Source organism: Aspergillus luchuensis, chromosome 3 (genome assembly GCF_016861625.1).
Source record: "Aspergillus luchuensis IFO 4308 DNA, chromosome 3, nearly complete sequence".
In the NCBI taxonomy this organism is placed as follows: Eukaryota; Fungi; Ascomycota; class Eurotiomycetes; order Eurotiales; family Aspergillaceae; genus Aspergillus; species Aspergillus luchuensis.
The window spans coordinates 1,127,195-1,149,840 of NC_054851.1; the positions used below are offsets into that span (position 1 = coordinate 1,127,195).

General features: G+C 49.7%; 8 protein-coding genes across 8 annotated transcripts; 2 read left to right on the forward strand and 6 right to left on the reverse strand.

The window, feature by feature from the left end:
* Positions 1-547: 547 nt before the first annotated feature.
* On the reverse strand, positions 548-2,469 carry AKAW2_30387A (MFS transporter; the record flags this gene model as incomplete). Its single annotated transcript, XM_041686896.1, has 3 exons — positions 548-1,728; positions 1,788-2,042; positions 2,097-2,469. The coding sequence occupies 3 exons, from the start codon at positions 2,467-2,469 to the stop codon at positions 548-550; spliced, it is 1,809 nt and encodes a 602-aa protein (XP_041540834.1).
* Positions 2,470-7,832: 5,363 nt separating this feature from the next.
* hhtA (histone H3) lies at positions 7,833-8,422 on the reverse strand (the record flags this gene model as incomplete). Its single annotated transcript, XM_041686897.1, has 3 exons — positions 7,833-8,110; positions 8,181-8,288; positions 8,398-8,422. The coding sequence occupies 3 exons, from the start codon at positions 8,420-8,422 to the stop codon at positions 7,833-7,835; spliced, it is 411 nt and encodes a 136-aa protein (XP_041540835.1).
* Positions 8,423-9,248: 826 nt separating this feature from the next.
* Positions 9,249-9,716, forward strand: HHF1_2 (histone H4; the record flags this gene model as incomplete). Its single annotated transcript, XM_041686898.1, has 3 exons — positions 9,249-9,258; positions 9,356-9,631; positions 9,691-9,716. The coding sequence occupies 3 exons, from the start codon at positions 9,249-9,251 to the stop codon at positions 9,714-9,716; spliced, it is 312 nt and encodes a 103-aa protein (XP_041540836.1).
* Positions 9,717-13,029: 3,313 nt separating this feature from the next.
* On the reverse strand, positions 13,030-14,006 carry AKAW2_30390A (beta-ketoacyl reductase; the record flags this gene model as incomplete). Its single annotated transcript, XM_041686899.1, has 2 exons — positions 13,030-13,896; positions 13,962-14,006. 2 exons carry the CDS (start codon positions 14,004-14,006, stop codon positions 13,030-13,032), a joined length of 912 nt encoding a protein of 303 aa, XP_041540837.1.
* Positions 14,007-14,267: 261 nt separating this feature from the next.
* On the reverse strand, positions 14,268-15,524 carry AKAW2_30391A (quinone oxidoreductase-like protein 1; the record flags this gene model as incomplete). Its single annotated transcript, XM_041686900.1, has 1 exon — positions 14,268-15,524. The coding sequence occupies one exon, from the start codon at positions 15,522-15,524 to the stop codon at positions 14,268-14,270; it is 1,257 nt and encodes a 418-aa protein (XP_041540838.1).
* A 597-nt stretch (positions 15,525-16,121) lies between these two features.
* AKAW2_30392A (class I SAM-dependent methyltransferase) lies at positions 16,122-16,925 on the reverse strand (the record flags this gene model as incomplete). Its single annotated transcript, XM_041686901.1, has 1 exon — positions 16,122-16,925. One exon carries the CDS (start codon positions 16,923-16,925, stop codon positions 16,122-16,124), a length of 804 nt encoding a protein of 267 aa, XP_041540839.1.
* Positions 16,926-17,163: 238 nt separating this feature from the next.
* Positions 17,164-18,121, reverse strand: AKAW2_30393A (uncharacterized protein; the record flags this gene model as incomplete). The annotated part of the gene is made up of 2 exons (XM_041686903.1): positions 17,164-17,642; positions 17,707-18,121. 2 exons carry the CDS (start codon positions 18,119-18,121, stop codon positions 17,164-17,166), a joined length of 894 nt encoding a protein of 297 aa, XP_041540840.1.
* An 827-nt stretch (positions 18,122-18,948) lies between these two features.
* AKAW2_30394S (uncharacterized protein) lies at positions 18,949-21,616 on the forward strand (the record flags this gene model as incomplete). Its single annotated transcript, XM_041686904.1, has 2 exons — positions 18,949-21,150; positions 21,218-21,616. The coding sequence occupies 2 exons, from the start codon at positions 18,949-18,951 to the stop codon at positions 21,614-21,616; spliced, it is 2,601 nt and encodes an 866-aa protein (XP_041540841.1).
* Positions 21,617-22,646: the final 1,030 nt, after the last annotated feature.

Genomic DNA, 22,646 nt, shown 5'->3' on the forward strand with positions numbered 1-22,646 from the left:
ATTGACGAAATCTAACACTGCCTTGGAGAAAAAAGTTTCAAAGGCTATCAGGGTCGGCAGCGCATAAGCCCGCGGTAGCCGAGGATCGGGGAGAGATTATCTCCCTCCGATCGGTCGGAGATAGCGATCGTCCCGGAGTCACTTATCCGGGGAGGCTTAACTTTTGTTGACTACTAGTTGCTGACAGGCTTATAATAGAACAACATCAGAGTCGTAGTATATAGAGTATATATTGCAATTATCTCATTATATCACTGGTAGGGCTGCTTGGCCCGTATGCGTTCAAATAAAAAATCACCGCCATCTATCATGCTAATGCGAACTGAAATGCCAAAGCAAACATCAAACTGGGTATATCACCATGCAAGTCATCTAACAATTCACAGACTTTTTCTTCTTGCCATCATTCGCATCTCGTGTTGACAGTCCACAAATATATGGAATTGTCGAGGGTGTAGGTGTGGAGAGTGTAATAAGTACTAAAGATTATTCACAAGGTCGGTAGTAAATGTATGGTTGAGTCGGGTCCCGCAGATGGAGACTAGACTCATTGCTTGAATGACTCGCGGGTGTGCACCCGGTCGATATCATAGGGGTTGCCCTCGTAGAGCGACTGCTTCGCTGTCCGAACCGAAGCCTTGCTCTGAGTGCGATGGGCCGCAGGCATGTGTGCTTCGGTGCTAGAGTCGGAGTCGTCAGCCTCTACCCCAGGAGCAGGGGCCTCAGTACGGTCGAATTTCTCTTCCGCGATAACTTCCTCCTCGGGATCGGGCTTCTTCGCGAGCTGCTCCAGCATCTTGCGCATGAAGGCGTCGGACTCGGCAGCGTACTTGCAACGAGTGCGGATAGCAGGGCCGTACTTGTAGAAGAGGAAAGGGAACGGCACACAGGCAAGGGCCAAGAAAGCCGGGACACAGGTAGCCCAGTGGATACCGAGGTTCTCGTACATGTAGGTGGTGAACAGGGGGAACACAGCACCGAAGATGGACCGCATGACTGAGTTGGCCGCCAGGACAGACGCGGCAAAGATCGTGTACGTGTCAATCAGGTAAGACAGGTTGCTCAGGAACACCAAAACCAGACCAAATCCGAATGGAGCACCGGCAGCGATACTGGCCATCCAGTGAACGGACGGAGCGTCAGTCCATGCGAACCAGAAGAGACCGATCGGGACAGCAATAGAGGCCACCATGCAGGGGGGTAGACGGGCCTCCGGGGGGGCAAAACCACCGTGCGCCTCCTGTGCCCGGATATAGCGCTTGTTATCCCAGATGTTGTAGGCGACAGCAGCAAGCATGCCAACCATGATACCCAAGAAAGGCAGACTGCCAACTCCCTGGTTCCAGCCACGGTACTCCTGGAAGACAATGGGGTAGGCGTCAAACAACATGTACAGGGTACCGTAGACAATGGCAATGTAAAGAGACAGCAGGAACACAATTGGCTCACGGAACAACAAGATCCAAGGACGGGACAGGGCGGTTTTGAATGCTTGTTTGATTGTCGTCTTGCCCTGGTCAATGTCCAGCTTGCTCCGGTACACCTTACCAGTGAGCTTGCTCAGTCTCTCGGCGCGGCGACGAAGAAGCACTGGCGCATAAGTCTCAGGAACGGTAAGAGAACCAATAATCCAGACGAATCCAGAGAAGGCACCGAGAAAGCCCATCACCCATCTCCATCCCGCATTCATTCCCAGGAATCCGCCAATTATGGGGCCAAGAACGGGACCTATAGTGCTTAAGTTAGCTGCGGGCGATGAGACTTGAGAGATCAGGACTGGAGCCTACCGAGGAAAGGCGCCGCAGCGAACAGACTCGTGGCAATACCACGGTCCTTGGCAGCAAACATATCGGCAATAACACCACCTGCATTGGTCATGGGAGACGACCCAAAGGATCCAGCGAAGAAGCGGAGAATGATCATGGTCCATGTGTTTTGCGAGCCGGCACTGCCTGCGCTGAAGGCAGTAAGAGCCATGTACGTAAAGAAGAAGATGATTTGCCGGCCAAACATCTCACTAAGAGGGGCCCACAGCAAGGGGCCTAGTTACTTGTTAGCTGTATGTGGAGGGCTGCACAGGTATAAGAAAGACATACCAACTGCGAAACCGAGGACGAAGAGGGAAACACCGAGCGTTGCAACTTCTGTGCCAATTCCAAATTGTTCTTCAATCTCAAGGACACCACCAGTGTATCCGGACGAGACCAGGGCAACAGCCAGGGTTGCGAGGGCCATCACCATAGTGAAAGTCCATTTCTTGGCCGCGCTGAACTGCATCGGATTGCGAGGATCATTAGGAAGCCATGTTACCGCATAGGGATCCTCATCCGTGCCAGAGCCAGGATAGTGGTAGTCGATGACCTCCTGGGTTACCACACCCTGGTCGGTGAGTAGACGCCAGAACGGGATGGTGCGACTTTCAGGCGCCTCAATCACTGAGGGCCCGCTATCCCCCTTCTCGGTTGCCATATGGGAGGGCCGAAGTTTGCTTGCGATATGCGGGGGGATAAGTACGAGTGATGGTGAAATGGTTGCGGTGTTTAGTAAACAAGCGAGAGAGCCGAGGTGTAATTGGGCGTCGAGAAATATGTCGTGATAAGATGCCGGTCTGGATGTAGTAGGGGGATGATCTCAACGGCCGGAGACGTCAGATCAAGATAACCAGGCTGATCACTACCTTAAAACAAGGTTGCAAAAGTCTCCTCCGTAGGGGGTATCGAGGATGGACCCCTGGTTATATATACAAATCTAATGGGGTCCACGAAATTTCTGTTTCCTTCCCACCCCCATCGAGCGCCAAGCGGCGTCACTTACGACTAATCGTTTGTATTTAGCCTCGGGATCAGCACCGGTTTCAATCAGGGCGGACGGAGACGAGGTGCGCAAAAGGCCCTTCGACCCAGGGAAGCACAGCCCACCCGAGACGGAAAAGGGGCCATGCAGCCGATGTCTGCATATTAGTCCGGACTTATGCACCGCATTAGCTCGAGGTGGAGGCCGTGTTGAAGGCTTCGAGAGTGATCGGGCTCGGCTGAGGTGGACCGAACCAGCCCAGGCGGCTGAGGATCCATGGGCGAATCTGCGGACCTCGTGGCAGGAGGAGTCATTCGGGATAATTTCTTTCGCAATTTCGTTTCTCGATTAGTTCAGGTCCGATAGTGGGGCGTCACCACCGTTGGGTAGGAAGTTTCTCGAGCTGTCTTTTGTCGAGGGGCGAAACTTACCGAGGTCCAGAGAGATAAACGATATCGCGAAAGACACCTTCTAGACTCCCTGTTTCTAGGCCACGTAACATGACAGTGCTTGCTGCGAAGAGGACTGATAGCTACGGGCTTATGCCCGAGTGTAGGTCAGGTTGAGTTCCGGTAAAAACTGCCGAGCAAGAGTTGTTCAGAGTTAACAGGAAAAGCCCATTGTTGGAGCTGCAAAGATGCCGATCACCAAGATTAGTGGCGGTTGATTTCTGTCTTCATGTCTCTTCTGTCTGTTCTCACCGCCCACACAAACAAACAAAAAGTTGATAAGCAAAGATTTTATGCACAGTCGCATATTGGCCTTTTTGTGGTTAGTGTGGCTTCTAGAAGGCAGATGATCCATGGATCACTAAGCCTGCTTTGGCCTAGTGGACCACTGCCTGCCTAAATTGGAAGGCGGGCAGGTCCAGCTGGCGGAGGGATTCCGACGGCATAATTCCAGCGATGCAGCACTCATCTGCACAGCGTCAACGCATCCGCTCGTTTGGGTGATATGTCCGACGTCGTCTGATCCCAGGGTCATTCGTGGGACCGTGTGACTGTCTGAGTGTGTGACAAGGCTAGGCACCAGCTAGTCTGCCGGTCAACATTAGTTATTTGTCCTACTTATCGTAGTGCTGATATTGACTCCTGAGACAGGAGTCATAATAAATCCTTGCTAACAAGGAGTAGACTGTTTCAAACTTGCATGTCTTTTCCATCGTTATACATGGGAGGGCTGACACTATACCAGACACAGATGACACGATTCACCGCATTATCTGAAGACTAAGTTCATATTGCTGATCACTCAATCAAGATTCATATCAAGAAGTCTGCCGAGGTTGCGATCTGTCGGTCATTCCGTTGACCCACTCCCTTAAGGTTTGCTTTGAGGAGCTGATGAATCTTGTCTCACGCAATGCGAGTCAATCAGTAATGATTACTAATGTCTGGCATAAATGGTAAAAGAGACCGATGAACTACGGAGAGCCATCAATTTTGAAGTCATGGGCCGTATGCACGAACCGCATCAGCCCCAGAGGCACCTGCATGTTGGTTATATGAGTACGTGATATGGACGAATCTGTAACAGGTATCGGTTGCTCTCATATTGGGTTGCATTGACCGATATTTGATCCTCCGATCTCGTGCGATGGATTACGAGGTGGGACATGGCGACAATTCCGACAACGGGCTAAATCAGGCTCCGATCGCGCACATCGTGTGTGATTGTGATGTATCAAACTTCGGGCAGTCGCGCTTGCAATCTATTCAAGCTGTGGTCTTGTTGCTTTTTCAGGCAGCCTGGTTTTAGACGCGGTCTGTGCCCCGAATGAAACTCCGGCCCCGGTCTCTCTCTGCAGCATGTATCTACCTCGTACTTCTTTTGTTGGGCCTATCGTAGGAATTATCGGGTATCTGCATCGCTTGTTGGGCCAGCGGAGATGCAATATTCTGGGTAGCACGATATCATTGGCTTTGAGAGATGAAGTTACTTTAGTTGTAGACGATCACTAGCCTAGCGCGATTTCAGAGTTTGGATTATCCGATTGCGTGTCGGTCGTAGCCGGTGATATCTCGATACGGGGAGTTTTCGTGCTGCTCAGCTGAAAGGTTTGATCGATCGGCTAAATTCAAGCCACCGCAATTTGACCATGAATCATGGCAACGATAATAATGTTGATCCAGCTGGATATGTCGATCACCGAAGTCAGACTAAATCCATCACCCAGGCTACCTATGAGATATGAACCGACGTTCTATTGCGAGCGGGGGTTGGGGATTCTGGGCACATATTATATCAGACCCTGACTCGGAGTCTCAGCATGTTCCGAGGGCAGAAGTCATCGCGATCTCGATGTGCAGTGAACGTGCTGATTTACCTACAGATAGGCGTAGTGTGTGAGTAATCAAGCAGTTAACTTGGCTCATTGCCAATGCAGAACAAAGAAACGCACCTTAGTTAGCAATGTGCTAGTATGTCCAAGATAATGTTGTGATTTACCCCCACAAGTAATACTCGTGGTCGGAATATCAATGTTGGTGTTGCTGGATAAGCAGCGTGCCTCACGCAAGGGGAATATTACCCCGGTTCGGCACAAATCAGTGTTTGCTCCATGTCAGGTTTCTCCGAGACCCTCTCGGTGCCTTAGGCGATGCTAATCAGTCAGGCTTAGTGACATCTATGTAAGTTTTCATAGTAGGGTAAATGAAAAAATAATTAGTCTCTTTGTTATTGTCAATAGTACTGTAGTGATCTGACGCCGGTTGTATATATATATTCGTGACGGGCCCGACGGCAACTGAGTATAACTAGTAGCAATTACAATTCATGATCGGCGCTACTATGTATTCAGCTTTCACTGATCCTTAGGGAGGAGATGATGGTACTAGCAATTTCCTTCCCTATTAAAATGCAATTATCGCCAACATCCATTAACCCTTCTAGGAATTGCCATACATACATAAACACGCTACTACTACCGCCAACCTCCCTATGATGCGGGTTAAGTCTGTCCCCGCCGCCCCGCCCGATATGCGTCCAAGCAAACGTCATGGTCTTTCATGCTGAACTACAACATCCTACCTGCAGACTACTTACTGATCATGATCCTAAAAGAGAAGGGAAGAATATGATAACAGAGGAAATCAGGGGACAATTCATGCCGCTGAGATGAGGAGTCTAACCTATTCCCTCTACAATGGCACATACACTAACCACTTACTTGAATGACTAGACGCTATGATAACGACCGCGTCGTCCACACCAAGCATCCAGTACTCTCCAACAACTCGAGTTCATCCAACATCATCATCTGAATCAATTCTCAACTTCAGCATTGCCCACATTATTACACTGGCATCCCTCCCATGGTACCAAAACCAATTATACAGGATAGCCAGTCAACGAATCTGCAGATCAACGGGATGCTGCGATCCGGCGGCCCGGAGTCAACCTACCTGTCCTCGAGCCTTCCAATTATATTCTCCGATGGTGATCACTGTTCGCCGGAAGCTTCAGCAAGCACATCATTAATCACGCGTATATAACCTTTTGCATATTATTCGCATAACTGCTGTTCAAGTATTTCGTGGCTATCGTTGCGCTGTATGGGAGGGATACTGGCGAGGTACTAAAATGGTGGTCATCGCATCCCGACAAGATTCGGTGATCGTGGTGGCGAATTGGCGACTTTGGCCGTGAGGAACCACTTGCCTCAGCGTACAAGGAATCTTCGAGAAGAATATCCCGGAGATTATATCGAGGAAATATTGCCATTCAGAGGGATTAATTCTCCTGCTCTATGATCTGCGGGCTCGGTCGTAGGGAACGATACTTCGGTTCAGCAATGCAAAAGCTACAGAGTCCTTTGTAGGAAATCCCCATATGAGAGATACGCCATCGTAGATCCAACTGAAAAGAGGAAACCTACATATCTTCTGCAAGACAGCTGCACATACCCGTTGTCATTTCCTTGAACTGCGAACCATCTCCAAGTCCTTTCAAACTCTGAACAGTGATTGTTACCGGCGGCGCGTAATTAGTGTAGGCCGCCTCTCGCCCACCACCCATTCATTCTACTCTCGACCCTACTTAGAATGGACGCGAAAAGTCCGCGTCGCGATAATAAAAAAAAAAAGCCGCTTTTTTATCTAGATTCATGTTTCATTACCCTTCAAACTAAGCATCGAACTCTATTGCCATAACCCGAATACTCCATAATTTGCGATTTGCTGCTAATATCACCCACTCGATACCCCTACCCCTTACTGTGGCGAACCGGTAAGCCGCAGGCAGTATTCGGTTGTGTACCAAATAATGCCACAAATCACCCGCTCTTCCTGCTGTCGTCATCCGATTTTGACTCGGTATGTTGCAGTTGGCCATGGGAATTCATTGGTCGAATATCAGAGATAATCTGGAAATCGTCGTTTCCATTGCAACATTATGATAAGGAGTGTGTACAGGAAGTAACGGAAACGGTGGTAAGACTCGAAGCATTGAATACCGACGTTACATTGCTGGAAATACCACACACGGTCGCACATTCAGACTCTTATTCATTATGTAGAAAGAACGCAAGCCCTGCAGCATCACTGGTGCGTCCTTGCTAACTACTAAGTAAATCTTCAAGCCCATCAACCCTGCAGCGTAGATCTGCCGTAGTACTGTAGCCGATCAGGGAGTGGTTAGTGTACGGCCACCCACAGCAGGCAGCACTAGGCTGCGACCGTGCCACTAGTCTACGCGTTCTACGAGAGTACAACATCGCGATCTCAAACCGGGTTGGATTGTTTCATAGATACTGCATTTCGCGTCTATGCCATCCGGTGGCGCTCCCGAAGGAAGTCACGTCGAATAAAAGCTTTCTTTAATGTACATATTCGGATGCGTCCCCATGATCAATTCCACCCAGCCGCTGAATCGGCAGCTACTATTTATTGCGCAGCAAGAAATAACGAAAACCCAGTGCCGAAACCCATTGAAATTCGCAAACCCATCATGTATCGCCAGTAGTCATGAAAATTAAAGAAAAAGAAACCCCGTTATCGCCTTCCCAACCAGAAAAAAGAACCGACTCATTAGAAGTAAATCTAAGAGCGCTCACCACGGAGACGGCGGGCAAGCTGGATGTCCTTGGACTGGATGGTGACACGCTTGGCGTGGATAGCGCACAGGTTGGTGTCCTCGAAGAGGGAGACGAGGTAGGCCTCGACGGACTCCTGAAGAGCACCGATGGCGGAAGACTGGAAGCGGAGGTCCGACTTGAAGTCCTGAGCAATTTCACGAACAAGACGCTGGAAGGGCAGCTTGCGGATCAGGAGCTCAGTGCTCTTCTGGTAACGACGGATTTCACGCAGAGCGACGGTACCTTTGGTAGACTGTTAGTTGACTGTTCGACTAGGCACTTTGCCACTTTGGGATGATGAGTGTATACATACCGGGCTTGTAGCGGTGAGGCTTCTTGACACCTCCGGTGGAGGGAGCGGCCTTACGGGCAGCCTTGGAGGCGAGCTGCTTACGGGGAGCCTTGCCACCAGTGGACTTACCTATAATGAGATGATAGTTAGTGGTGATGTTCCTCAAGTGAGACACGGGTGTCGCGACCATGACGCGGTCAAGCGACACGAAGAGAAAGGACAGTGAGGTTGCACTTACGGGCAGTCTGCTTAGTGCGGGCCATCTTAGTGGATTAAGTTTGATGGATTTAGTTGTTTTAGAGATGGAAAGATGACGTTGAGGATGGAAGATTGATGAAGGTTGATAGATAAGGGTGGACGGGATGAGGAGATGGAAGAAGGATGGAGGAGGCGGGTGGGGAGAGGTATTTGTAGTAAGCGAAAGGGTGGGTGGTGATCTGGGTTTGCCAGCAAAGGGAGGGGGCCTTAGCGTGCCGTTCCTTTGATCGAAAAAGTGTTCGGAAAGCAGCACACCATAAGCCGTGATTTCGGGGCTCACTTTTCGCTGGGAAAATCAAAAGTGCCCAAAGGCGGTCAGTCCCCGTTCTGCCTGCTCGGAGCGCTAAGCGAGCGCCCTAGTGCCCGCCAGCCAATAGGAAGCCAGGATCACGGATCTAGAAGCTGCCCCTGCCTCACCTTGATCCCAACCTCAGGCCCGGAATGTGATCCTATCAACCTGTTGGAGAGGCTCATGGCCATCGACAGGAATGTCTCTGACACTCTCTGACTGCTGATCTAGGTGGTGGGGAACATTCCCGTGTGAATCAGTCTCATCCCAGCGGAATCATCCCTGCCCGGTCACGTTGCCGCCAGATCAGTCCGCTGGCCGGGATCCTGAACTCTGATTGGTCGATCCGCCCTCTAGCGTGTGATTCCAACGCCCTCCCCGCGGCGCGCCTTCTGCTATACAAATATCTCCCGTCCCATGGATGCTCTCTGCCCTCTTCCTTTTACATCCATCTCACTCTAAAACGCTTAACTATCTCCACCATCTTCACCCTCAACTCTAATTCAACTTTATTTCCGTTTACTTTTTAGACAACCTTCACAATGACTGGCCGTAAGTTCATCACTTCTCATCATGGTCTATCTATCTCGATAGATCGTCCATGCTTGTCTACACAACCGACAGTGACTGACTTGACGCGTCTCTACAGGTGGAAAGGGTGGAAAGGGTCTCGGCAAGGGTGGTGCCAAGCGTCACCGCAAGATCTTGCGTGACAACATCCAGGGTATCACCAAGCCCGCTATCCGTCGTCTCGCTCGTCGTGGTGGTGTCAAGCGTATCTCTGCCATGATCTACGAGGAGACCCGTGGTGTCCTCAAGACCTTCCTTGAGGGTGTCATCCGTGACGCCGTCACCTACACTGAGCACGCCAAGCGCAAGACCGTCACCTCCCTTGACGTCGTCTACGCTCTTAAGAGACAGGGCCGTAAGTACTATCTGTTCTGGCTTGGTCGTGTCCAACGCGTCTAACATGCAATCTTTCAGGTACCCTCTACGGTTTCGGTGGTTAAACGCCTTTTCTATTTTCCTGCTTGTTTCTTTTTAGCCATCCTGCGCGGTCGGCGCGTCAGTTGTCCTTCCGCAGCAGTGACGCGACGGGTTGCTTTTTCGGGTTGGTTCATGGTATGACTGGGACGTTGGGGTGTTCTTGATCTTTTTATGACAAGTATCATGGGTCTGGGTTTGCTTTGTCGTATTTTATTTACTATTACACGCGTCCACTACTGGTCTGCTGGTGGTCGTGGTTGAATTTCTGTATCATAGCGGCCTTTTACGCTTCGGCTGGTGCCATAGGCTAAAGAGGATCGTGCGACCTTGACGCGATCCGATATGAATACGAACGGTCGAAAATGATCACATCTTTCCATTGTGTATTTGTAGCTTCCTCGTGGTATGAGCATCGTATTTTGTGGATGTTGAGGCTCGCGTGTTGTTGGTGCCGTGCAAGGCTGTCGTGGTAGAGCAATTGGGGAATTAAAATATTGTCCATCATACGAGAGCATCAATGATAGTAGGAATAGTAGTTTCCATCCCATAATCTACAGCACTTCAATCAATACCATTTTAACTTGTGCGAGTCGCTTGCTGTGTATGGTAGTCGACGCGCTACGCGTTCTCCGGTAGTTCCGCTATTGTTGTGTGCCTTAGGCATCATCTCCTCATTATTGTCTTCTTCTTCTTCTTCATCATCATCACACCAAGACTGGTGGTTTGATGGCAGTAGATGAGGTTTTTAGTGTATCTAGGTCCTGTATCTGATCGTACTCTTTGTTTGTAGGACTTTTGGCTACTGTGAATTGTGTAGTCGTGGTATTGTTGCTCGGTAGCTGTGATCTATAGGGTTATCATATCTCGGATACATACAGCTACCCTACCATTATATATAATCAACACATCATTTCACCAATATCAATGCAACAACACCACGTAAAGTAGTCACACCAACACCGCAAACTACATGACGAGCCATACAAAAGAAATGACAAAGCTATGTAATACCCACCGGATCAGTAATAAGATCATTTTAGTATCACACAGGATCAATCAACGACAATCGACATTGCGGCATGATACCAGCAAATTAAGACCATCTACGGCATTTGGCGATAGACTCGTACAAAAAATAGCACCAACAGACATGTCACAGTAGGAAATATAAGGTGATTTTAGTATACAGCAAGAAAAATCACAGTATCAACTCCAGCGCCTTGATCAAACCCTCTGATCTAGTACCTACATACAGTATATCAAGCTCCCTCCCAAGTTGAACCCAGCTCCGGGTTGAACCCCCAAAAAGCACCGAAACACCCCGAGCCCGGGGACCAACCCGCCCCGACCCGACCGACAGGGGGGTTCAACTCAAACCCGCAGCTCTTCATACTACAAACTCCGGTTGATGGCCATTTTAATTCGTTGATATTGCAACCAACACTCATTATTTTGGAATTAAAATACCAGGAAATTATTATCACACCTATAAATAATTTGTATAGATAGCAGATCAGAAACAAAACGCACGTTGTCATTCGTGATCGGCCACTTTTATGTCACTGGTATCCAACCATCCATCCAGCGGCTGCCCCAGGCCAACAACACCCGCTTACCTGAACAGGAACCACGGTCACGGGGACAGACAGCGCGTCACGACACGTCTTGTTCGCGTTGGATTCCATTCTATGACCATTACGCGATGGACATGCCGCCGTGTGATATGCTACGGAGCAAGAAAATCCATGCAGAATACCATGTCCAAGCAAAAAATGGATATGCCCCAGGCATTCCGAATACTCAAACGGACATAGCTCCAATGCTATACAGAACGGAATGCAGTAGCTGCAAATGCTTACCAGCGGGATAACTGCCACTAAAGATACTGCTACGCACCTCGCCGTGTCGCTGGCATCCCCAAGAGAATGGTTGAATACAAGGTGCTCAAACCAAAGACAACTGGCTTATGACCCTACAGGCCTTGAACCCATCAGACACCAGCACCACGCGCGGTAGCAAGACAACGGTAGGATAGATATGAGGCCTGAGAACTAACCACCCACCACTCTTATGCCCAAGTGAACGAAATTCCAACATTGGTGCTACTTCCTGGAGTTATGGCCCGGAACAAGCCATAGCCTGGCTGCACTCTTCTCATAGCCAACCGGGAGTGGGCTCAATACCCTCTGAGCAGCAGTGACGCCGAGGGACTGGCAACAGGGCCGCATACCCTCCAAGGGCAAGCAGAGACATTAAGGCACAGCTGATGTACATAGTGCCACTGCGTTCCAGGCCCATCTTGCCTTGGTCCCCCGACGAGCAAAATAGCTGGATACGTAAACCACTTCCCTACTCGATCGCCTGAACCCAGTTTTGAAGACACCCAAAGGCCACTCTACCTACGCCATCACGGACACCATAGCCGCGAGAATCTGGCGTACAACAGATGGGGCCACATACAATGGGTTATGGGGACTGTTTGGCAGGCGTCAAAGGAACCGCGAATTGACTGGGTGAAGACCCCACGGGAATATCGCAGGATGTCCAGTCAAATACTCGCAGGCTCTGGTTAGATCCAACGAAGCAAAGGAATCACAGGTAACCCGGTGTGGCGAAGGGTATCTTAGGTGTCTTGCCCACCCCCAAAGTCTTGGAAAGAGCATAGGATCACCCAAGTACATAACACCCTGAAGATCAACACCGGGAAATGTTCAGCAAGAGAAGCTCCACACCTAATCCTTGACCCGGGGCTTCGGATCATACAAACAGTCCACTAATATCCACACAAAAGCCTGCAAATGTGATCATAGTTCCAATGCCCGGATCAAGCCATGTGGCTGGTCGCTTGAGCGTGAAAGCATGGAACAGACAGGAATGATCGAATTATACGTCACTGGTCCGTCCCTGTATAATTAACATCCTCGCGATAATGACCCGAGTATCCTGCCCTGGTGCTTTGCCCATACCTCAATCTAGAGGATAGCCGGTTTCTGGTTCCGCCAATGAAGCTGCGACCGTGTGTACGTTCCATACTTATGATTGCATCGGATGACTGATGTTCAAAGTCTGAACTCAAGATCCATGCTACTGAGTGATGCTGATCAGCTACTCCTACATGCCAAAGACACCTTGACGGGCGTACGCAAGACAGCGTTCATCATGACGCAATAGGCGAACTAATATCACAGGGTACCTTGTACACCACCGCAGATTGCCCTAAGCCAAAGGAGTCCATGTATGAGACCGAAGTGCCGCAACCGGAGAAAACGTCATTCTCAGACTAGTAGCTACATCTCACCCCCTTCTAGCACATCCATCGAATAGTTGTAACCCACCTCATGCAGCCGCAGCCACACCCACGACCTCCTGAGCCAACACTCCTATCGGCCGATTACTCAAGATATCAAACACAGCCACATCCTTCTGCAGTGCTTCTTTAAACCAACTCCGCAATTCCATCGCAACCAATGAGTCCACCCCATACATATGCAACGGCTTCGCTGGGTCAATATCATCAGCGTTGATAGCAAGCACATCCGAGACCCTCTCGCAGATGGCCCGACTGACCGCGTCTGGACCGCCATCTGCCACAGACGAAAGCGTATCATCGCTCGCAGCCATCGGGAGTTTCAGCGATGAGGGGCCCTTCTTATTCGGCCGTTGAGCAGCAACAACCTTGCTCCCGCCAAGCGTTGGGTTCATGCGTCGCTGCAAATGATTCCACAACGGCCGCGAGTAAAATCGCGAGCGAACAAGTCCACTCCGCTGCATCTCGTCTTGGCTCATGATGCCAACGACTATTTGGGCGTCGCTGGGATGAAGGATTTCACGCCTGGAGTCGCAGTAATATTCTAATATGGAGAGGAGATATTCTTCAGGGATGGGCTGTAAACCCAGTGAGCGCATGAAGGAGCCCACGCCCTGATGCTCGGCCGTGTATCCAACCCCTTCGACAATCCCGAGGTCAATTGAAACAGCCTTCTGTCTCATCGCGACTTTAGATCGGGCCAGTGCATCTTGGTAGGCGCAGCCAAAAGCGTAGTTAGATTGACCGCTGGCGCCGATTATACCGCACACGGACGACAAGAAGATGAAAAAGTCCAGCTGGGTTGGAAGGTGGCGATCGAGATTATACGAGCCCTGCACCTTTGAGCGTAGTGCTTCGTTCCACTGGTCGAGGGTCATATTCGCGAACATGGCAGACTGCAATAACAGACATGTTAGTTTGTGATTCTTGCGTGGGGCATTTTTATGATGTGATAGTTTACCTTGAGAACCATAGTTGCCTGGATGCATCCTTTGATGGGAGGCATCCGCCGCTGTACTTCCTGAATAACTGCACTGACTGCCCTTTCATCACTAATATCGCACTTGGGCGCGAAAGTTGTCACGCTCGTGGTCGCGCATTTGTTAAGGAAGGTATCTGCTCCAGGGCTTTCTGTACCTTGCCGACTAAGGAGAACGAGATATCGGGCCCCATTGGAGATCATCCATTTGGCTATGCTTCTACCAAGACCACCCAAGCCCCCGGCAATGAGGTATGTTGCGGCTTAGATGCTGGGAGGCTGTTCAAGTCAAAGGAGACACGTCTTGGCTGACCGAGATTGCTCGACAGCCTTCACACCACTGGAATTTTCAAGCTCAGAGGGGGTGAATATTCTGACAGGCTGCACAGGAACCACTGAATTATGCTCTAGCAGACGCATGACCTCAGGCAAGATAGTTGCAATTTTCTCTGTGTCCTGAAGAAGCGTCGGAATATCCAGCCGGGCGAACATGAAGCTTTGTTTGAACAGTCGAGGCCGGGGAGGCATAGCTCCGGAGGAAGTACGTGAATTCTTGTCAACCATCTCAATAACTCGGGCATACTCTTTCAAGCAGTTCCACGCTATTTGATCTAATTCCTTCGCAATCAATGGAGTGAACATGACATCCGCGCCTCGACCGTGGGTTAGGCGTTTGATTCCCGTCATCAGCATATGTCCTTGTTGTGGAAATCTGTGCGAAGCGGGAATGGAGTACATATCCGCTATAGCTTCCTCTTCCCTTGTATTGAAAGTCTCGAAAACCTCTGCACCCAGGAACTGAGCGAGTTGAATCGCGGCTTGACTGAGTGAACTAGCCCCGTCATGGATGATTATCGAATTCCCTGCCTGTAGCCGCGCGCAATTGTGTAGCGAGTCGTATGCTATCAGAAAATCAAGTGGCAGAACGATCTCTCCCTTGTTGTATAATTCGTCGGGGATCTTATGAGCGAGACCAACCGGGCACTGAATCCGATCTTTGATTGATGCCGTGCCAGAATGTGGTATGATAGCAGCAACGGGACCGCCAACCTGAAAGCTGCCTTGCACGTCTGACCCGATCTGGGTGATGGTGCCATTTATCTCCTGGCCCAAAGAAGGTTGGCCAGTGGTAATGTTTGGTGTAATCGTAGCTGCGCGTATCTGGATTTCGATCTCATTGTTCGCAAGACTGCGCATATCGTTATCCATATGGGCCTTGGATTGCTGCATGCTCCAGATCTCCTTGGCTATTGTTTCTGTCGGCAAGACACGACTCAAACACAGGCGGCCATCGATCTCAAAGATCTCCTCGCCATTTACGCTCAATAAGGAGGCGTCAGAACAGGAATAGTGTTGCAATACTGCCCGGATATGCTGTGCTGCGCGAGAAGTAGCCTCGATACCTTCCAGTCCTAGGGTCACGATATTAAGGCCCTCGTTCTCTGACATAAGGGAGCGTGCAAGGCCAAGCACAGCGTCCTGCTCCAACGAACCTGGCTTTGGGCTGTTGTGTCTCCGTGTCACCCAAAGCAGCTTATTGGCCATTGCCACAGTAGTCTTTAGATTCTGGTACCCTTTCTCGTCAAGCTCGTGGAAGACGAAATCGTCAATGGTCTGCAAGAAGACCACGGTAGCTCCACTGCGAACCTCATGTAGTTCAGAAGCATCATGGATGCTGACAGACAGGTCCAACTCTTTGTTTAAGTCGCATATTGAGGTGGCTAAGGTTGCTGCAAACCTGAGCTCTCTTTTCTCAGAATGAGAATGTCTGACGATGTTGGCATCATGTCGCTGTTAGATCGAACAAGAGGGCGCGCAGTTGAGATTACCGCACTACTCAGTGAGTTTTTCTTGTCTGGGCCATCTAGAAGGAATTCCGCTCCGGTGAAATGGCTATCCCTGGAGCAGCTTATTCCACCGGTTCACAGGGACCAGTGGTCCCCACTCGCGATACGCCTCGGTTGATAGCCACCATCCCGGCAAGTAGCCGAAGATGAAAAAGGTCCTTAGTAGGTTAGGGCTAGTACCCTCAACGAGTATAAGCTTCCCTCCGGGCTTCTAAAGCTGTCTGGTGTTCTCCAGAGTCAAGGCTAAGTCCTTGGTGGCATGTAAAACCTAAGCTGGTCAGCCCCAAATCCACCGTCATGCAGAGTGCGAACTTACATTGCTGGCAATGACGAGGTTAAAGGCCTCCTTTTCAAAGCCTTGATCTACAGGTATCTTCTCAATAACGAGGGTCTTCATCATGATCCTTTCCCCTCTACCAAATTTCTCTCTGGCGTCCTTAAAGAAGGCGGGAGATATGTCTGTGAACACATACTGTGCAAAACGCTCCGCAGCACTGCCATTATGGCCGCCAATGATATCCAGGATATACTGTGTCATACCGCCTGTACCTGCCCCGATTTCCAGCACTCGCATGTTGGGATTGGCATGCGCCATGCAGTCAACATACTGCTGGACTCCTTTCACGACTTCAGGAGGTGGGTTTTCCTGACGGTAGTAGTCTGCCAACGTTTCGTCGGCAAAGAGAATCTGCAGCGCATCAACATCCCCTGTAATGATGGGCAATAGTTGCCGACATAATTTCACAATCGGCCTCCCCTCGGGTCCGAATGATGATACTCTCTGCCACAGCTGCTCCTGGAACCCACTACCTGCTGGTTGTGTAGAGACCCAATCTTTCCACTCAATGGACGCTCTTATGAGCCCGGTCTGATGTCGCATCCATGCCAGGTACTTCTGTAGATGTTTAAGGCTCTGGGAATGGACTGACACGCCACTATCGACTGCGTGTAAAACTTCGGACATGGCAAGGAAGCAGGCATATTCAGTGAGCTTGATCATTTCTGACTCACTTTGGGATAGCTGCAATGGCTGGGCAGCAAACAACCCAGTTTGAGGGCCAAGAAGATTGACATCGGGCTTCCATTCGACACGGTACATGGAGACGGTGCTTGTCTTGGTCTCGTTCACAGCCGGGGTAGCAGTCTTTTCAATGAATGTGAGTGTTAGATCGCCCAAGATAAGAGGTCTCTCGTTCTCAGCCCCAACTGAGATGTAATCCACATCATAGCGTCGTGCACTGCTCTGAAGAGATTCTGCGGAGACAGCAAATATTTGCTGTGTGATATCTGCCGATATCCATAGATGATTGACCGCTGTTGGTACAATGGTTGGGATTTCAACTTGTCCCCCACGCGTAATCCCAAGGAAGGCTACTTAAATGATACAATCGAGTGAGTGCCAGTCTTTCGATTCGATTCGTACCTCCGGATAAGGTCAAGTTCTGGGGCTTGTTGTAGCACGCGATACCAATGTTGCGTGTTTCGGGATTCTGACTATTTGCAAGTTCTGCAAGCAGCTCTGAGCATTTATCTGATGAGAGCCGTGTCGCCAGCATGCCGCCATCTGGAGAACCTATTCGCGATGTTGCCGAGACAGCTAAGCCTCGGAAGAAGGCCAGCTCAAGAGCGTAGCTTTTAGTGATGATTCCGGCACAGTATGCAGCGGCAACCTCTCCGGACGAATGACCTACCACAGCAAATGGATGGACGTTCCAGTCCGCTAGGAGTTCGACGAGGGCAACCTGTAGAGCTGTGCAAACCGGCTGACAGAACTCTGGTTGATTCAGTTCGGTGCCCTTATCACTGTACAGAGTTTCTGGATATAGTGAATATAAGGATTGTTCTGTCAAGTGACTAGAATGATGCATTGCTTTACCCACCAAGAACTGAAAAGTGGCATCCAACATTGTGGAGGAGTGTGTCTGACTCCTCTAGACTGCGCCTGAAGACGTCGTAGTCGAGGAGCTCCTTCCCCATGCCCACCCAATGAGCTCCTTGTCCGGTAAACACAAAGCATACCTGAAGCTTTGAGTTGACCTGCACGGCCGGGGAAACGCTTAGGTTGCCGAGCCCCTGGCTAGGATCGCTGACACAGAAAGTTCTCCAGGGAAATTGAGAGCGACGCCGCGATAAGGTGAATGCAAGGGCCTCTAGGTACGCTAGCGATCTGCTTTCAGTGTGTTCTGAAAGAAAATCCTTATAACCCTGAGCAACCCGTGAGGCAGTCTTCTCATCGGCTGCTGACCAGACCAGTAGCTTTGTAGCTTCCTGGGATGGGAAAGCATTGCCATTCATGTGCAAATGCCCCGGTTCTTGATTCCGGACAACAGACTGAGCACCATTAATAATTGCATGGGCATTGGTCCCACCAAATCCAAAAGAGTCAACCGAAACACGCCTAAGCTCATTTTCGGGCCACGGAATTGGGGTTGTAGGGAAATGCAACCCCCATTCTTCCTTGATTGCCGGGATGATGCACTAAGACGCAGCCATGTATTATCGTCACCGGCAAGGAACCGGAGGGCCGCATCTCCGATTATCTTGAGCGCAGCCTCGAAAACAAGCCTCACCGAGCATTCGCGGGACCTGGCAACACATCTGTCGAGACACGCTTCCAAGGTGGACGTGGCCAGTGTTGCATTTATTTTGAATGAGCGGAGGAAACGCCACCGTTTCTGCTTATCGACCGAGCTATGGAATTGCACGAAAAGCTCTTGGCAGCTTCGGCTGTCTTAGACTCCGCAGCTTCTGTGGCTGCACCTCCCACGAGACTAATCACTCGAAAAGAAGCAGGCTCCTGCGACTCCCATATGAGCTTTCATATTAATACGACATGTGAAAGATTTCAGGAGGCGGTCAAAGGACATGCGTTCTTGAGCAACCACTTTGTCCTGCACCCTTATACTTAGAGGGTGTTACCAATGCCATTCAGCTTCTACTCGGGCATATGGCTACACAGCACCTAACTTTTGATGATTCGCAGTTCCAGGTGCCTCTGGGTTTAGACCGAATCGCGTGAAGTGGAGCTGCAACTCCAAGAGCTTGTTCCCAAGCAATCCTGGAAGTTCACTGTGTGTTCCACAACTCCAGAGTCCAGACAACCCTTGGTCCATTGCGTGGGCATGGCTACCGTATCAGCACAAGCCAACCTGACTACATATGGGCGACTGGTAGATGGCGCGTTCACTCGAGTCCAAGACTGCCAGACGGCCGAGCGCTTCATGGCAAGGAGGGCGTATGGGTTGTTCTCAAAAGTGATGCAATACGCTCCCTTCCTCCAAGGTATCCAGTCCGTGGTAGTGGATGGAGACGAAGCAGTAGCAACCGTCAAACTTCCCGAAGGCCAGCCTGGTCGGATAGAGAGCCCTACTTGGATGAGATGTGATGCGGTGCTCCTTGATTCCCTTATTTCGGTGACAGGGTTGCTGCTAAATACCAGCGAAAACGCTGCTGATGACCAAGTCCTGATAGCGGTGGGTGTTGAACGTGTGATTCTGACAACTGCCTGTCTAGCAAATTTTGAGGGGGAGTGGTTCGTCTACACAAGTATTAAGTCGGCTGGTAATAATCAGTTCATTGGGGATGTCTTCGTACGCTCCCCCGAAAGACAGGTGGTAGCGATGATGTCAGGAGTTCGGTTTAATCAGCTGGACAAGGTGAAGTTGGGCAAAATCCTAGGAGCTGCTAACGCCAGCGTTTCTTGGCCACAGCAGCCAGTACCGCGCCCTGATCGCATGCCGGCTCAAAAAGCCCCTGATACTGCCGCTATGTCTACCGCTGAACTGCCAATAATTAGTGACACGGAATCAAGTCCTATGACGGCTACAACAGCCGTGACAACCCCACCAGAAGAAAAGTACAGGAACCCCGTAATTGTGATTAAGGAGCTCATATCGAATTACACTGGTTTGGATCCGGCCGACATCCCAACGGATGCTGTTCTCATAGACCTTGGTATCGATTCTCTATCTTTGATGGAATTTTCGGATGAGCTCAACGCAGCATTTGAGTCGAGCATCAGTACCGTAGGCCTGGGACAAACGTCTGTGGAGAACCTCACTGAAATGGTGAGGCAAAAGTCGCCTTGGGACTCTCGACTCACAAATGGTAGTGATAAGATTATACATCACAATGAGCCGGTATCGCCTATTGATTCTGGTATTCCATCGGTTGTCTTACAAACCAAGCTCAACGGGGTTGTTGGACATGAAGGTGACAAGACCGCAGCCACAAGGGACCCAGTAGAGGCGCTGCTCGAAGTTGACGGCCAATTCCAAGATGCGGCAAATAGGAATGAGCATATTGCCTACGAGTCCAATGTTTTACCGTTGCAAAATCTTTTGGTGCAGGCCTATATCTTGGAAGCCTTCGAGGCTATGGGGGTTCCCGTCCTGTCTTTGCCCTCAGGGACGGTTATTCACCCAATCAAGCATCTACCCAAGCACAGCAAGCTCGTTGCTCGACTGTGGGGAATTCTTCAGACCCATGGGGTTATTTTCATACAGGCGAGCATAGTAGTTCGAGGTCGTGAAACCCCAGAATTTGGTTCTGCTGCGGAGGCGTATGAGACCTTTGTTTCCCGCTTTCCAGCCTATTTGCCGGAAGCAAAGTTGATGAAACTGACCGGAGAAAACCTGGCACCCATTCTCAAGGGCGAACAAGATCCTCAATCGCTGATGTTTGGAAGCTCAGCCTCATCCAAAATTATGGAAGACTATTATGCCAACTCACCAATGGTATCCACATCTACGGATCAGCTCGTAACTCTAGTCATGATTTTGCTTCGCGGACACGACATGCATCATAAGAGCGATAAGCGGGTCCCTCGCATTCTGGAAGTTGGTGCAGGCACCGGGGGCACAACTCTGCGGCTGGCACAGGCTATCGAGGCGGCGAGAATCCCGTGCCAATACACTTTTACCGATGTATTTGCACCGATTGTCTCCAAAGCGAAGGACAAATTCGTTGATTTCTCCTGGATCGACTACGACACAATTGATCTAGAAGAGGAAACGAGAGCCGAGCATCGCAATCGCTACGACATAGTCATCGGAACGAACTGTGTGCACGCAACCTCCAGCAGGGTTGAAACTTGCCGCAGGCTCGGGGACTGCCTGACTGATGACGGGGTTGTGATTCTTTCTGAGAGAACTCAACCGCTGGCGTGGTTTGACATTACTTTCGACTTGCTTGATGAATGGTGGGTGGCCGAAAACGGAGCCGAGTATCCTCTTCAGCCAGCGTCCAAGTGGATGGAGGTTCTTCAGGAAGCGGGGTTTTCTCGCACGAGCTTCACCCGAGAGGCATCTCTGCAGCAATTACTTGTTGGAAGCTAAAGTGCGAGGATAGGATAGTTTACTTGTTGGAAGCTAAAGTGCGAGGATAGGATAGTTGAGTCTGGGTCCACTTCCAGAGCGCTATGCTTCATCGTACAGCGGTCCCTATCGCCTTGATCTCGTGCTCTCAGTATCGAAGAATGGCACTGCCCTCCCATTTTTACTCAACGCTCAGACTGACAGCGCCGATGACCTCGCGATGCCGTCCGCTTCTCGCCTTGCAGCGATCAGCCCACTGGCACAAGTCCGGGAGGGCAACTACCGAACACCGACGTTCGTCATCCACAGCCGACAGGACCAGGTCGTTTCGATTGGATCAGCGGAGCGATTCATCACTGAATTGAAGGCGCAGGGAGTAATAGGTGATCTTCTTGGACTAAAGTTGATGTCCCGTTTGCATGATCAAGAATGCAAAGAAGTCAGCAAAGTTAAAAAGGACAACATGATTGCATGAGATTTGTCTCTAGATACTACCCGAAGAGGCAAGATAAGGTATCGAATAAGAAAAGTTTTTAGTAGTACTGATGGCAACGGCAGTCCGATGTTGTAGCTGAGGAGGCGATAACTATTTAAAAATTAGGGAAACCGCTACTTCATGGTGTAGTTGTGCTAATCAACATATGGTAGTTGGAAGGTAAACAGTAAAGTTCAATGATTAGATTAAGTTTTATCGTTACCACTACAATATCTACAAGGATATCTTCAAAAGCGCCCCCCCCAACACACACACACACACACACACACACACACACAGAGAGAGAGAGAGAGAGAGAGAGAGAGAGAGAGAGAGAGAGAGAGAGAGAGAGAGAGAGAAACATCCAAATCGTGTATAACAAAAACCATTCTAAGAAATGTAACTCAGATACAAGTGTACGACGAATGTATGTAGATCGATCCCTAACCCACACACACAATTTCTCCACCAACCTGATACAAACCCTTTTTTCTTTAATTGGAGTGGATAGCCGACCCGATAAAACAGACCAAATTGCGTACCCAAGGGACCTTCCTTCAAAAGTGGACTGAAAGTGGACTAATTGATTTACTACTGTGGATCTCCCCCCCTCCAACCCACCTCATGAAAAAAGAGGGGTTAACTAACTATGTGGGGAATGATTTACATACTTCACTCGGAAATACTAGATAGGTGAGTCAGTGGGGATTACTTTATAAGGTAACTAGCTCAGTCATATATACATAAGCATGACTCTATCATTAGATTAATTACTCTTTAGTTACTCTTTTAAAATAATGAATTAAAAGTACGTACGATAGTCAAATTAAATAAATTCAGATTAGTTAGTTATTTTTTTACATAGATTAACTAACTGCCGATGAATGAATTACTAATCCCTTCCCACCTTCACTCCCACTGACTAATTCATTATCAATAACTAACTGATTAACAAGACACCAATTCTCCTATGACTCAAAAAGTACATACATACCTTGCACCGCCACAAACCACATATTCGGAGAATAAA